The sequence below is a fragment of the Plasmodium chabaudi genome, assembly GCF_900002335.3.
Source record: "Plasmodium chabaudi chabaudi strain AS genome assembly, chromosome: 14".
NCBI lineage: Eukaryota > Apicomplexa > Aconoidasida > Haemosporida > Plasmodiidae > Plasmodium > Plasmodium chabaudi.
Window position 1 is genome coordinate 126,746 of NC_030114.2, and position 15,065 is coordinate 141,810.

Genomic DNA, 15,065 nt, shown 5'->3' on the forward strand with positions numbered 1-15,065 from the left:
AAACCTATATCAGTAAATGTCAAAGCGCGCACGATATCGTCTTACCCTCAAGTGATGTATATTTTAATTTTTATGGTTATATAAATCTTACATTTGCATGACTCGCTATCCAATCATTTACTCGTTTATTCAGTTATTTATCAATATATTAAATTTCATCGAAACATCTTTTTTAGAGTCACCATATATATACTATATCTTATGAAACTAATTATTTTCCTTGTAAATATCAAACACGAAAAAATAAAAAATATCCTTTATAAGATTAAATATATACTTAAAAATTTTTTATAAATATATATTAAGAAAAATATAAAAATATTCCATAATATATATATTTATGGTAACAAAATAAAATATATTTTTTTTGCGCGTTAACTTTTTATAATCACCACAAAATTAAATAGGCTTATTAAACATAATTATTTTTATTTTTACTCCCATATTCGCATTTATTTTTGTACTATACCCGTTGCATTTAATTGTTATATTTCAACCTATATTACATGTATTTTTTTATTATAATGATGTTTTGTGCGACTTAGATAATTATATCATTTTTTTCGTATATTAAAAATTACGTTTTTTCTAACAATTGTATTTAATACCTCTTTTTTTATTTTCAAAATGCTACATAATTAGTTACAATTATTTTTTGTGCATTCCAATATTTTTTGTCCATTTTCATATAAAAAAAAGCGGAAAAATGGAATATGAAAACTGTGAATCAGATAGTAATTATACAAATCAAGTAGAAAACTGTGAAAATCCCGAGCTGGAAATGGATGGGTTATCACAAAATAAGGAATTAACAAGAAAAGAACGAAAAAGGTTAGAATATGAAGAACGAAATCGAAAAAAAAAAGAAAAACAAATAAAGAAAATACAAAAAATAATTACTAAATGTAATATAAAATCGTTGGATGGCTTAAAAAATAATGCATTAATTAATAACAACGATATATTCCAGATTTGTGAGAATAGCGATCAGCTAACTTCGATTACTAAAACAGAACATACTAAGCAAAAGTTAAACAATGACACAGATGAATATGCAGAAAGCTTAAACAAAGAACAAAATGTTAACAATAAAAATAACAGTAAACCAAAAGACCAAAATAATATAAATGGTCTTTATATGAATAACCATTTACAATCTCTAGGCATATTATCGAAAAAACAAATAATGAAGACATTAAAAAATAAGCTTAAAAAAAACAAGGAATCAGAGAAAAAAATGCTTTTTAAAAAAATAGAGCAATTTAACTTAAATAATAAGGGACATAACATTATGACACACAAAAATGCTAACAACAAAAGTGAAAAAAATCAAGAAAACTTAGATAAATTGTTCAAGGCATATGAACAAATGAATATTGATTTGCCAAAAAATCTAAAAATCGCAAAAAATAAATTGGAAACACGAAAGAAAAGGCTTTTAAAGTGTATAAATAAAAAAGAATTAGAGTCTATACTTGAACAGGAAGAAAACAATCCCCCCAAAAAATCGAAAGTAATAAAACAATTTAATCATGAAGAACAAAATTATCAAAGTGAAGAAAATAAAAGTAACGATTTAACTAGCGAAAATAGTGATGAAAATTTAGAAGATGATCATACAGAAATATCTAAAGATGATAGTGTTACAAGCTCTATCAACTTATATAATGACGAAGAAAATATACTATATCAAAATGGGAACAATCAAAAAGAAATGCAAAGTATTGAAATTAAAGAATATGAATCAATAGATGAAGGGGATGACAATGTAAATAAAAAAGATAAAATCCATGAAAGAAAAATCCTTTATGAACGTGTAAACATAAATAGAGATGAAAAAATAGAAAAACTTAGATCATCATTACCTGTTGTAGGTTATGAACAAGAAATAATCGAAGCTATACTAAATCATGATGTTGTTTTTATAAGTGGAGATACAGGGTGTGGAAAGTCAACACAAGTTCCACAATTTGCATATGAATATGGTTTTTCCACTAATAATTATTTAATTGGTATAACAGAACCGAGAAAAATTGCTGTTAAAAGTATTTCAAATCGATTAAACGAAGAATTAAATATTAAAGATGTTGCTGGATATCAAGTTAGATTTGAAAAATCACATTTTTTAAAAAATAGTAAAATTAAAGTTATGACTGAAGGAATATTGTTAAAAGAAATTATGAGCGATTTTGTTTTATCAAAATATAGTATCATAATATTAGATGAAGCACATGAACGAAGTATAAATATGGATCTTATTTTAGGGTTTTTATCTATAATATGTAAAATTCGAAAAGAAAAATATTTTGCATATAAATCAGATATTATTCCCTTAAAAGTTATAATAATGTCTGCTACTATTACTGATAATAATCTTTTTGAAAATAAAATATTCACAGATTACACTTCAATTAATATACCAACTGATAAAGTCCCAGTTGTAGATCATTTTCTTTCATATACCCCAAAAGATTATGTTGAAGAAGCTAAAAAAAAAATCATACAAATTCATAAAAAACTTCCCCCAGGTAGTATATTAGTTTTCTTAACAAGCCAAGAAGAAATTTATCAATTATATAACGCTCTCAATAATTTAAAAATGACTAAAGAAATTATAGAAAACACAACTTTTTCTGAAAATAATCAAAAACATATAGAAAGTGATCAAGATGAAAATTCACAGATATTCGATTTACCCGAAGAAAAAAATACTGAAAATGAGCGAATAAGCTTTTTTGTTAAAGATCAAGATGAAAATAAAGAAAAAACAATTATATTCGATGCATCAGATGATGAAGATAGTGACAGTGAAGAAGGTGATGTAAATAGTAAAGCTGGTGACAATGAAAGTGATACCGAAAACTCTTTCAAAAATAATTATGAATCGAAAAATGAAGAAATAAGCTTTAATTCTTCTGAAAAAATGGCAAATGACAATGATACAAATGCCTACGTTTATACGGAAAAAGAAATAAGTAATGAATGTAACGAAATGGAGGCCTTCGAAAAAGAAGTTTCCTCATTTGATGAAAATGATCCCCAAAACAACCACTTTGATAGCGATCAAAAAACAGATGGAAAAATTGAAAACGACCAAAATAATGAACTTTCAAATGATACTGATAATAGCGATCAAAATAGCAATGACAAAAAGAACAGTGAAAAATCTAAAAAAGAATCAACCATATGGAAAGGAAGTGATGGATCAGGTAAACTTACAGTATATAAACTATATTCTAATTTACCTATAAAAAAACAAATGCAATTATTTAATAACCCTAAGGATAATGAACGAGTGTGCATTTTAAGTACAAATATTGCAGAAACATCTCTCACTTTACCAAACATTCGTTATGTTATTGACTCTGGAAAAGAAAAAAAAAAAATATATTCAGCAGTCAACGATTATTCTTATTATATTATTGATAACATAAGCAAAAGTTCAGCACTTCAAAGAAAAGGGCGAGCTGGGCGAGTATTACATTTATTGAAAAATAATAAAAAAAATAAGAAGAAAATCGAAATGGAAAAGGGGCATGTATATAAATTATATTCTTCAAATTATTATAATTATTTTTTTAAAAATAATACTGATGTCCCAATTTTAAATTACCCTCTTGATTCGTTGATCTTATATTTGTTAAGCTTTAAAATTGAAAATGTTGAAAAGTTTCCATTTATTAATAAACCAGATAGTTCCAAATTTCAAGAAGCTCGAAAAAGATTGATATATTTCAATTGTATATATTTTGGCTATAAAGATATTGAATTTCTTTTTAAAAATCTAAGTGATAAAATAGCTTCAAAACAAGGAATTCAAAATCATGTAAATATGTTTAATCCACAAAATAAAAAAGGAATTACACTTGTAGGAAATTTTATTTTATCTTCACCAATCAGTATTAGATATGCTAAAATTTTAACTGATGTTTGTTTAAAATCTTTATCTATAAAAAATACTAGCACAATTCCGTTAGCTTGTCTTTTAGTCTCTTGTTTGTATCTTGAATCAATTTTTTCATATGACTATAAACTCAGTTTAAAATATAAAAAAAGCGAAAAAAAAAAAAAAAAAAAACCAAATAATAGCCAAACCAATGGAAACGATGGTAATAATACATCTGCCAATGGAAATATTAACACATCAAATAACATTTTAATGAACTTAATTTTAAAAAAGAACAACACCCAAGAAGATCTATCTGATGGTTCAGATTCCTACGACAACAGTTCCGATGAAGATATTAATTCATCACATCAAAATCCGAATAATGACGAAAATAGCATAAACATGATTGAAGAATATAAGTCCAATTTTAGCAATGATATTGATTTTTATTTAAACTTGTGTATCTCTTTTTATTTTTCAAAAGAAAGAGATAAATTTTGTTACAATATGAAATTAGATAAAAAAAAAATGGATGAACTACTTAAACTTTCAAACCATTTAATGAAAATAATTAATTTTAAACTTAATCATAATATTACTTTTGATATGCTTGAAAAAAATATATCACCAGTATCAAAAAAAATTATTTACTATGCAATTTTTCAAGGGTTCATAGATCATTTGGCAATACGTTCTGACTTAATACACAATGAGCATACAAGAAACTTGCAAATACAAAATTATAACAATAAAAAAGCATATTTTACCCAAAATATGAATATTCCTATATATATTAATTCGAATTCTGCTTTATATAAAAATAGGTAAGAATACTTAATCCTCATCGAGCCTTTTTATAGTGTTTTCATAAGATTCGGGCTGTTAAATAATAAAATATATTTATTCTATTGTACTCAAAAAAATTAATAAAAAATTCAATAGCGTTTTACATTCATAGCTTTTTTTGGGTAAATGCCAATACACTTCCTATCCTGTTTACTTACACATTATATAAATTTTTTTTGTCTCCCCTTCTATTTAGGCCATATCCACAATACATATTATACAATTATATTATGAAGAATAGAAATTCATATCTCATGTTTGATTGCTTAAATATTAGCGATTCAGACTTGGGAAAAATAACAAATGTTTGTATTTACATTAATGGATATGAAAAAATTCCACCACCCACATATGATATAGAAAAGGATAAAATTATTGTTTGCGCAAGGCCTATATATTTGCCTGCTTCTCATTATTTATCTATAATAACAAAAGAATTAAATGAAAATGATATTGCCTTTTATAATTATATTGCCTTATTTACATTAGATGGATCAATGTTTCCAAAAATGCTCAAGTTCCAAAAATTTTATTCACATACTGCAAGTAACATTATTAATTGCAGCACACAAAATATTAAAAGGTTTATATCGGAATTAAAAAACAACAAAATTAATAATAGGTAAGGATCATATATTATCTTTACACTGGTACATGATCATATGTTTATCCCCCTTATGAGCATACCTATATATACATATTCATTTTTTTTCAGGGCGAGCTTAATATCCAAATGGGAAAAAGAAAATAGTTTTTTAAAACAAGAATTTATGTCATTGATTGCAAACAAAATTACCAAATACGATGAGAAACTTATTAATAATTTGTGGCCGCCTATAGACTGAAGGAGTAATGTTATTATAACATGGGCAGGAATTTACATGCTATGCCTATGTATCCATAATTAAACAACCTATCTTTATTAATTTGATTCAAACAAATGATTTGTTACTATTATAAACTATTTGTGCTTAATTAGTATAATAAAATTAATATGCAGCCTTATTAATTTGCTTTCCTTTTTTTTAATTAATATTGTATATGTAATACATTTGTAACATTTTGAATTACATCTATATTGTTACACCATTTTTATCTAAACAAATTATTTTTTGTTCCTATTTTTAATTGTATAATTTTTTTTAATATTTAAATTTATATAAAACCACTTAAAACCATAATATACAACAGTCAAACAAATAGCCATTTTATTGAACATCTTTAATTAGTTCATTGTAAAATAAAGCATTTCGATTGACCTCACGACATTATTATATTTAATATATTGATTAAAATGATTAAATTAATTATTTTTTTTAAGTTTTACAGTTTTTTTTTATTTTTTTGTCTTATATTACACTGATAAATATACATATGCGCAAAGAATATACTCATTTGTATGTTAGTATTATTTATGAAAATAATAAAAATTATAAAAAATTCGATATATATTTAACTAGTGATATTTTTGTATGTATAAAATATACAGGGTGTTAAAACGTATTCATAATATGGTCTTAAATTTAAAATTCGTGTAAAAAAATTATACGTATTCTTCTATTTATTTTTCATTTGATGGTGGTAAGGAAAATATGGTATCTCTTTTTGTAATTTTTTTATATACAGCAGCAAAACTAATAAGTTTTTCGTCAATGTTATCTCGTTGCCTTTCCTTTGGGTCTAACATGATTCTGAATACTCTTTTTCCATCAGCTTTCATACTTATTCTAAAAATGAAAACAAATTAGGATAAAACATGGAAAATTATATATAATGGTAAAAATAATTCACAAAGGGTATACATACAACATGCATACTAGTTGCATGCGAGGTGGAAAAAAACAATGTATATATATCATTTAATGGTTTTTATATCAATTCATTAATTTGGTTATTACCTCTTTCCAATTATTTCACTGGGAGAAACAATATCTTCTAAAACTGAATCATATACGCTTGTTAAAGTTCTTGATCTTGGTAAGATTTTAAATGATTTTGTTTTTTGCCTAGATTTTAATATGGTTCTCTTTGCAACTAGCACTACATATTTTTTGGTTTTCTTTTCTAACTCATTAATTAATTTTCTTTGAATCTTTCTTACATAGGTAGCATATATTTTATATGGGATATAAATCAAAATTGTTTTTTTTTTTATTTTTTCAACTTCTATCAAATCACATGATAATATTTTTATTGCTTTGGTATCATTCTTTATATCCGAGGAGGTTGATAATTCAATGTCGACCAAACATTGTGCAATTTCTTTTTCCAAGTCAGTTGGATTGCTTTTAAGAATTTTACTTTTTGCAGAAACCATTTTTATGTGTTTAAATTATATTACTTCTATATATAAGCCTACAAAAATGTATAATGTTTTTTTTAGTTTATCTTTGAAAAATATACGCATTCATATAATTTTTTCGGAATAAATATATTCACGTTTTCACATAATTATACTAATAAAAGGGACTGACAAAAATGCATTTATTACAAAAAACAGTATGCTTCAATATATATAACACGCAACATAGATTATATTATATGTTCAAATTATAAATTTAGTGTCATACATATTTCCATATATTAATAGCATGTACACTATATAAATTATACTTTCAAGGTTTATCTGCTTATTATACATATATATTTTTTTTTAATTATTTCTATATATTTTTTTATAACTATTATCAAGTATGTTCATATAGAATTTGTATTAATCCTTGTTGAGAAGTTATAACCATACACAATAATTCATAAAATACTGTTTTATGCATAATCATATAATATAAATATAGTATTATTTTTTATTTTTTTGTTTTTCGTTTTTTTTGACTTACCTTTATGAAATAATAAGGAAATTAAGCATTATTCTTAAGGAATAGTTTATAATTATTGTTTCCTTCGTTTTATTTTTTTTTTTTTTAAATATTATAAAATATAAAAATAATGTTATATAAATGCAAACTAAATTTCAATTTTTTTGTTCTCAATTTACATAATTTAGCAATAGGAAATATAAGCCATAAATAGAAATTTATAAAAAGTAATGCATATATATTATTATAAATATATAATATTTTTATATATATTTATTACGGTATTTATTATTAATATATTATTTTACGTTGTTACATATTGTGAAGCACCAAAAATATTAGTATATATATTATTATATATATAATCCCAATAAAGGACTATTAAATACATTACCATTTATATTAGTTTCAATTACATTATTCTTAATATTTGTGGATACGTTATTTTTAAAGGCTATAAATAAAATTATTCGTTCCCATTTTATATACTTAACGTATTTTATTATGCTCATTTTTATAAAGCCTAAATATATAGTAGGATGCTTTAAGGCGGAATTTATTATATATACACCACTTAAAGCCCTATTTTTTCTATCAAAAAACCGAAGCAAAAAAAAATATATAATTATATATATGGTTATTAAATAAGGTTACGTAATTACCTAAGGTTAAATATAAGCACAAACCCATACATAATAATAAGGTAAACATAATTATATATTCAATATACGCATATCGCATAAAAAAATATATTATACTAATAATAATTCATAGTAAAAAAATATATGTGATATACAAAAACTATATAATAATAATGCCAGTTATATATGCTCCACGCCATTTACTATATTTCCAAAATTGTAAAACCCTTAGTTCAATAATATTTTTTGCTATTTTAATTTATGTTCTTTTATACAATAAATTATCCAAATAACGAAATAAAAAATAAAATTCCTCCATAATTATTTAAATATAATATGTATTTTATATTAAGCCCATAAAAAAGTTTATAAGCAAAATTTTACAAGGGGTTCAAATTAAAAATTCATCTTTAAAAAAATGGCATACAGCATACGTCAAATTTTTTATTTGTTGTATTAAGGAAATAACATATGAAATAACAACACAATGAAAATTAATATAAGATTTATGATACATGCAAACTTTTTTTTTTGTAATGTATGATAAAATATGTATAATTTATTTGATACATTTCCAGAAAATTGCATGGAAAATAAACGATTAATCTAAAGATATGAGTTTTTAGCATTAAGAACCAAAGACATTTTAAATCTTGCTTTTATACAATTATTCTAATATGTATTTACGAAATTGTACAATATCTCATACTTATTATATCTATTTCGCATTGAATATTCTCTATCCTTCTATACATTTTCCCAATTATATTCCTCTTTTCAATATAATAAAGTCGTGTGTATTAAATTGGATACAAAGGCAATAACACAATTTAAGCTTTTCCCAAGTATTCAACTTGGAAAATGTTAGCAAATATATTCTTATAGGCATACATAAAAACTACAATATTTGTATTTTCCCAATAAAACGAAAACCTATCTTATAATAGTTTTTCCGTATTTATTTACTAATTTCCATATCCTATATTAGTTCTAAAAAAGCTTAATATTTTTTACATTCCATAAAAAAGGCAAAATAGGATTTTAAAAAAATAATATTTTTTTTCTCACGTATTTTTCTACGTTTCGTTGTTGAACCCTTTAAAATATGTAAAGCGAACAAATAAATAATTACACGGTGTTTATTCCATTATATATTTATTTAAAAGGTACATATTTAAAGATATATAGATGAACATTCCATATTTACGTTTTGGAGAATATCAAAATTTTTTACACAAACAAAAAATGTATTATATCACTGTTCTATATAATATTTATTTATATGCATTTTGTTAACAGAATGCGGTAAAAGTCTTGTTTCGCATAAGAATTGTGAATTGTTTTATACATTTAAATTACATAAACATCATACAATATAAATTAAAATTATATATCATAAAATATAATGTAATTTTATACGTTTTTTTTTCTCAAAATTATCTTTTTTTGATAAAAATTTTAAAATACCCCCATGCTAAAAGTGTATATTTATTGCCTTGAAGAATACACCACAAAATGCATATTCTAACTAGAACGCAAACAATAATAGCACGCTTTTGAGAAAAATAATAATAAACAATAAAATAAAAAACAAAGCAAATAAACTTATAAGCTACTAAAGTAAAATCATCAATGTGAAATGTAATTACAAGTCAACATTTTTCTATATTTATTTATATACAAAGCGCCGCAATATTAAATGAATTCACATTTATTAAAGAAACAAGTTGGTTATGATTATTATTATATAAAAAATATAGTTTTTTATAAGAAATGTAAAAATGTAAAACCATTTAGCAATGCACAATTCCCCAAAAGGGTTGGATTTATGAAACCCGCATTTAAACTTAATAGAAAGGCGCAGAAATATATAGTAAATGTTCAATGGATGAAAAGTAACGACACAAAAAATTTAGAAAAATTATGCAATAATATAAAAAAAGATGCTAATCTATTCAATAGCTACGAACTTATTGATTTAGTATACTATTTAAGTAAAATTACTAACAAAAATGTCTATTCAACTGTTGAGCCTTTATTATTTCATTTTTTCCGGAAATATAACACTTCAGTTAATTTAAATGGTGTATCAATACATAGACTATTGAGAGTATTAACAGAATACCAAGACTTAGTTTATAGAGAATGGATATATTCAATCGCAAAAATAATTTCAAAAAAACATGCACATATATCCATGAGAGATATTCAACTTATTTTAGATGATTTAGCTTTATTTTACGATTTCCAAATACATTGTCAAATTATCCCTTTTTATAATACAATTATTAATAGAATACATGAACTTGAAATTAAAAGGTTACCTTTCCTTATACATGTCATTGGAAGAATTGGATGTAATAATAAAAACTTGTTAAACATATTATATACTACTTTAAAAAAAAATATATCAAAAAATGATTTATATAGATCCGATTTTTCTGGTCTCATGTTAAGAGGATTAGCAAATTTAAAAATATACCCAGATAAAAATATACTATATCAATTATATAAACCCGTTAAAGAAAATATAAGTTATACCAATATCAAATATTTATCTTGGTGTGCAGATGGATTTTCACGATTAAATTATTTTTATCCTTTACCTTTACTAACCAATCAAATAATAAAAATGAAAGATAAAATTTCACAATTAGAGCTTAATGATTTTACATCAATATTAAATTGCATACAAGCATACATATTAACAAAGCAATATAATACCCATAAAAATTGCTTAAACAAGACAGACGAAATATGTATGAAACAAAAAAATACTGATATAGAAGGAGGAAATAATAATGATACAAAATTGGCTCACCAACAGCTTGCCTATCAACCTAATGAGATGATTAATAAAGATGAATGCAAAAAAATGAATTCTATTGAAATAGAGACTACCGATTTCGAATCTGAAGAATCATTTTTGCATTCAAATAAATTGGATAATATAAATCCAAACCCCATAAGTGAATCACACCCAGAATTTGGTATGAATGACAATATGATAACTATTGAAGAATTGTATAATATTTATTTAAAATTAGAAAATATTATTTTAGAAAAAGTAAATGAAAGCATATATAACAGTACACCTCCATATCGAGTCATTATGTTCGAATTGTTAACTCGTTTGTTCAGGTTTTATAGTAAACCTATTGATTTAATTATAAGCATGAATACACATAGATATGATACCTCTTTATTATTAAAATATTCAAATAGTATTTCGCGTATTATATCTGATAATAAGAACCGAACAATGAGTGATTCGAAATTATCCTTTTATGTAAATCAATATAATTTTTCAAATGATTTTTTTTTTGCCAACACATCAAATTGCCAAAACGTGGTAAAGGAAGACGCATTAAGCATGGAAAGTCATGCAACTAATGAACATCAAAAAATGCCCGTTAATGCGTATGAAAAAATAGAAAAATCAAAACAAGAAATTGCACAGAGAGCCGCGATTGATGAAAATACAAATGTGAATGATAATATCAATACGAATGAAAATAGTAATAATAATCATCACGATGTGAAATCTGGACACCCCGATAAAGAATTCAGCATTAATTTAAATGTAAATACCCCCCTCCCTAAAATTTTAAAAAATTTTTTATATTCCATATATTTTAGAACACCTGCATTAGGGGGGAGAACAATTATGCTACTGCTAATCGCATTAGTCCGATTAAATTTTGGAGAACGCGAAAAAATTGAATACTTAAATAAAGTTAATTCTCATATATTACCTTTTTCTAAAGCCAATGAAGTATATAGACCATTAACAAATTGCCTTATTCGTGAAATAATTCGAAAACTTGAGACATTTAATTCAGAAGAATTAATCATTTGTGCAATATGTTTAAATGAATTAGACGCTTTAAATTTAAACAACGAATTGCTTTCATTATTAATTGATAGATTGTTTAATTTAAATAAAAATAATTATATGAGTAAGGATCAATTTGCACAACTAAAAATCCTTTTACAATTTCTATATTTTCATAAAAGAAATAGTATAATCAAAAACTTGCGCTTCAATTCCATAAAACAGTTTAAATCGTTTTTACACCCTTAGCTACAATTAAGTACATATGTATATACAATATACATATGCCGTCTCTATTTGATTTTTTTTAACTTAACGCCTTTTATTGTGCTATTGCCTTTCATTTCAGGCTTAAACAGCTTTAGTACCAATTATTAATGGGCTTATGTGCATGCTTATTCTTATTATGTATATTTGCTTGTTTATCCATTTGTTAATTCGTTTATTTATTATATATCTTTGTTATACTTCTTATTAATCATAATCAGTCTAATTTATTTACACAATCTTTTCTTGTTTTTAAGTTTTTTTGCCATGAATACACGCCATGTTTTAAATATATATAAGTATAGTAAAAATTTTGTATACCAAAAAGGAAATACCATTTATATTTTTTTTAAATAAGTTTTAATATATCATAAAAAATTTTATAATATTTGAAAAACTTTATATTTATAATAAAAAATACAAAGTATATTAGTTAAACACAAATTGCACATATAAAAATTCACCATATCAAAATGTAAGTTACATCAACATAACGAAATCATTAAGCATATTTTATAGTACAATTTTTTTTCTTAAATATTAAATATATGCAAATAATTTATAGATAATATTTTAAATACACTTTTATGAAACATATTTTATTTTAATATATTTTTTTCCTATTTAAAAATATTGCTTACACTTTAAAATGTTAAGATATACAAAAAAATATGGATAAACAGGGAAAATGAGGCATTGTGGATAAAAAGAAAAAATCTTAATTATATGCATGTAATACATATATTATATTTGGATATATTTATATATAAATATAACAAATATTTAAAATGCTTTCACTCGTAAAGAAATTTTCTGGATGCTTTGTTCGCGGATGCTCCTGGTGTAAAAAGTATAAATAAAATTTGATGACCAAACAAAAATATGCTACAATTTTAATCGAAATAATCATATATAATTGCCATTATTTCATATTTTTTTCACCTTTAGCGTTGGATTCCGTAAATTCTTTAGTGAAGATTATTTTTGGACCAAAGCAAATGTTGGCCCATTTTTCATAGGTCTTTTCACAGCACCTTATTGGATTTCTGGTTTAAAAGTACAATTTACTCATGCTACTATTTTCAGTGTCAAACAAGGAATACCTACGTGTGTGCATAATATATACCCAAATAAATGACATCCAATGCATATATCATCACCTTTTTATTCCTATTTATAGAGCATATACTGGAGCATACGTTATGATCAACTCAACAAGCAGGAAATATTATCCGACAGATTCACTTGGCTATATGAAAGAATGCTAGAAGACGAAGTTCACAAAACACTTTTAGATAAATTACCATCCTATAATTTTAAAAATAATGGACCAGAAAATATATTAGGCCCTAATAAAATATAATTTTCTATCGCCAATTTTTTTTATATACTTTTTCCCCATCCTTTCAGTTAGTATATTTAAAAATATTGCTACTTTTTTTACACCACACATTTGTGTAACTGTTATATGATATTCTTATTCTAATTATATTATTAAACGGTTACAGAATTGTACTTCTTCATGACCGCATTGCTTTCATAAGAAGCTCATATTTAATCATAATCATAGTAAATGCAGATAATTATTTTATTTATTTAAATACATGTTAACAATGCCATTTTCATCCGACGGCAAAATTAATTTCGATTATATATATAACAATAAAGAGCTCAAGAACAAATGCTACCTACCTAGTAGCGACACCTTTGTATTTGCCGAAGCTCTAGAAGAAGATGCTGAAACAATTTCTCCTAATGTGAATATGGTCTTGGAAATGGGGTAATAAATGAAAAAAATTGAAACATATTTGCACTAATGGTATACATTTATTTGTTCACCATTTCGGGAGGGTGTAAAACCGCAATGAATTTCATTAATCATGTAGTTATGAATCTTCAAATGCGCAAAATTTTGCATATATTTATATATAACTACATAGCAGATATATATATTTAACACTTTGAACGAAATTGTACAGAACCGGAAGCGGATATCTTATTCTATTTTTATATGAACTATTATTAAAGAAGAATAAAAAAGTCGATCTTCTTTACTGTATTGATATTAACAAAGATGCTTGTAATTGTGTACAAAATGCAATTAGTCTTAATGCAATTTCAAATGTTGAAATAATTAATAATAATTTATTTAATAATTTACGAACATGTGGGCAATTCGACATAATCTTATTTAATCCTCCTTATGTTGAAACAGAACAAGATGAAATGAATAAAACCGATATTGTCGCTTCATATGCTGGGGGAAAACATGGAAGAGAAGTTATTTTAAAGTTTTTACATACTGTATATGATTATCTTAGTAATAATGGAATATTATATTTACTATTGGAAAAAAATAACATACCACATGAAATTATGGACAGTACTCTTATATCTGAAAAATTCCATTATACAGAATTAAAAAAGAAGAAAACCCTAAATGAAACGATTTTTATCTACAAACTTCGTAAAAAAATTTAAAAACAAACACATTTTTACCTATAACATATGCATACATATACTTAAAACATGAAATATGCTTAATGTATTGCATAGTTCTTATTACATTTCTTAAACAATATATAAATTTTCCCTTTTTCACCATTGTTTTATAATTTATTTGAAAAAAATAATTTGCACATGCGTATATGCATACATATGCCTACATGCTATTTATAAAATATTTTTACAACTAATTTTACTATATAGTAGAAAAGGTTTTTGATAAATGCTAAGAAACAAAAAATAAACAAACCGAAGCAATAATTAAT

General features: G+C 24.0%; 5 protein-coding genes across 5 annotated transcripts; 4 read left to right on the forward strand and 1 right to left on the reverse strand.

The window, feature by feature from the left end:
- Positions 1 to 706: 706 nt before the first annotated feature.
- On the forward strand, positions 707 to 5,580 carry PCHAS_1403100 (ATP-dependent RNA helicase DHR1, putative; the record flags this gene model as incomplete). Its single annotated transcript, XM_738137.2, has 3 exons — positions 707 to 4,713; positions 4,932 to 5,357; positions 5,451 to 5,580. The coding sequence occupies 3 exons, from the start codon at positions 707 to 709 to the stop codon at positions 5,578 to 5,580; spliced, it is 4,563 nt and encodes a 1,520-aa protein (XP_743230.2).
- Positions 5,581 to 6,296: 716 nt separating this feature from the next.
- Positions 6,297 to 7,052, reverse strand: PCHAS_1403200 (40S ribosomal protein S7, putative; the record flags this gene model as incomplete). The annotated part of the gene is made up of 2 exons (XM_016799527.1): positions 6,297 to 6,462; positions 6,634 to 7,052. The coding sequence occupies 2 exons, from the start codon at positions 7,050 to 7,052 to the stop codon at positions 6,297 to 6,299; spliced, it is 585 nt and encodes a 194-aa protein (XP_016654806.1).
- Positions 7,053 to 9,891: 2,839 nt separating this feature from the next.
- Positions 9,892 to 12,276, forward strand: PCHAS_1403300 (conserved protein, unknown function; the record flags this gene model as incomplete). Its single annotated transcript, XM_016799528.1, has 1 exon — positions 9,892 to 12,276. The coding sequence occupies one exon, from the start codon at positions 9,892 to 9,894 to the stop codon at positions 12,274 to 12,276; it is 2,385 nt and encodes a 794-aa protein (XP_016654807.1).
- Positions 12,277 to 13,082: 806 nt separating this feature from the next.
- On the forward strand, positions 13,083 to 13,657 carry PCHAS_1403400 (ATP synthase-associated protein, putative; the record flags this gene model as incomplete). Its single annotated transcript, XM_737952.1, has 3 exons — positions 13,083 to 13,144; positions 13,243 to 13,351; positions 13,475 to 13,657. 3 exons carry the CDS (start codon positions 13,083 to 13,085, stop codon positions 13,655 to 13,657), a joined length of 354 nt encoding a protein of 117 aa, XP_743045.1.
- Positions 13,658 to 13,907: 250 nt separating this feature from the next.
- On the forward strand, positions 13,908 to 14,775 carry PCHAS_1403500 (methyltransferase, putative; the record flags this gene model as incomplete). Its single annotated transcript, XM_016799529.1, has 2 exons — positions 13,908 to 14,074; positions 14,274 to 14,775. The coding sequence occupies 2 exons, from the start codon at positions 13,908 to 13,910 to the stop codon at positions 14,773 to 14,775; spliced, it is 669 nt and encodes a 222-aa protein (XP_016654808.1).
- Between the last annotated feature and the right edge of the window lie 290 nt (positions 14,776 to 15,065).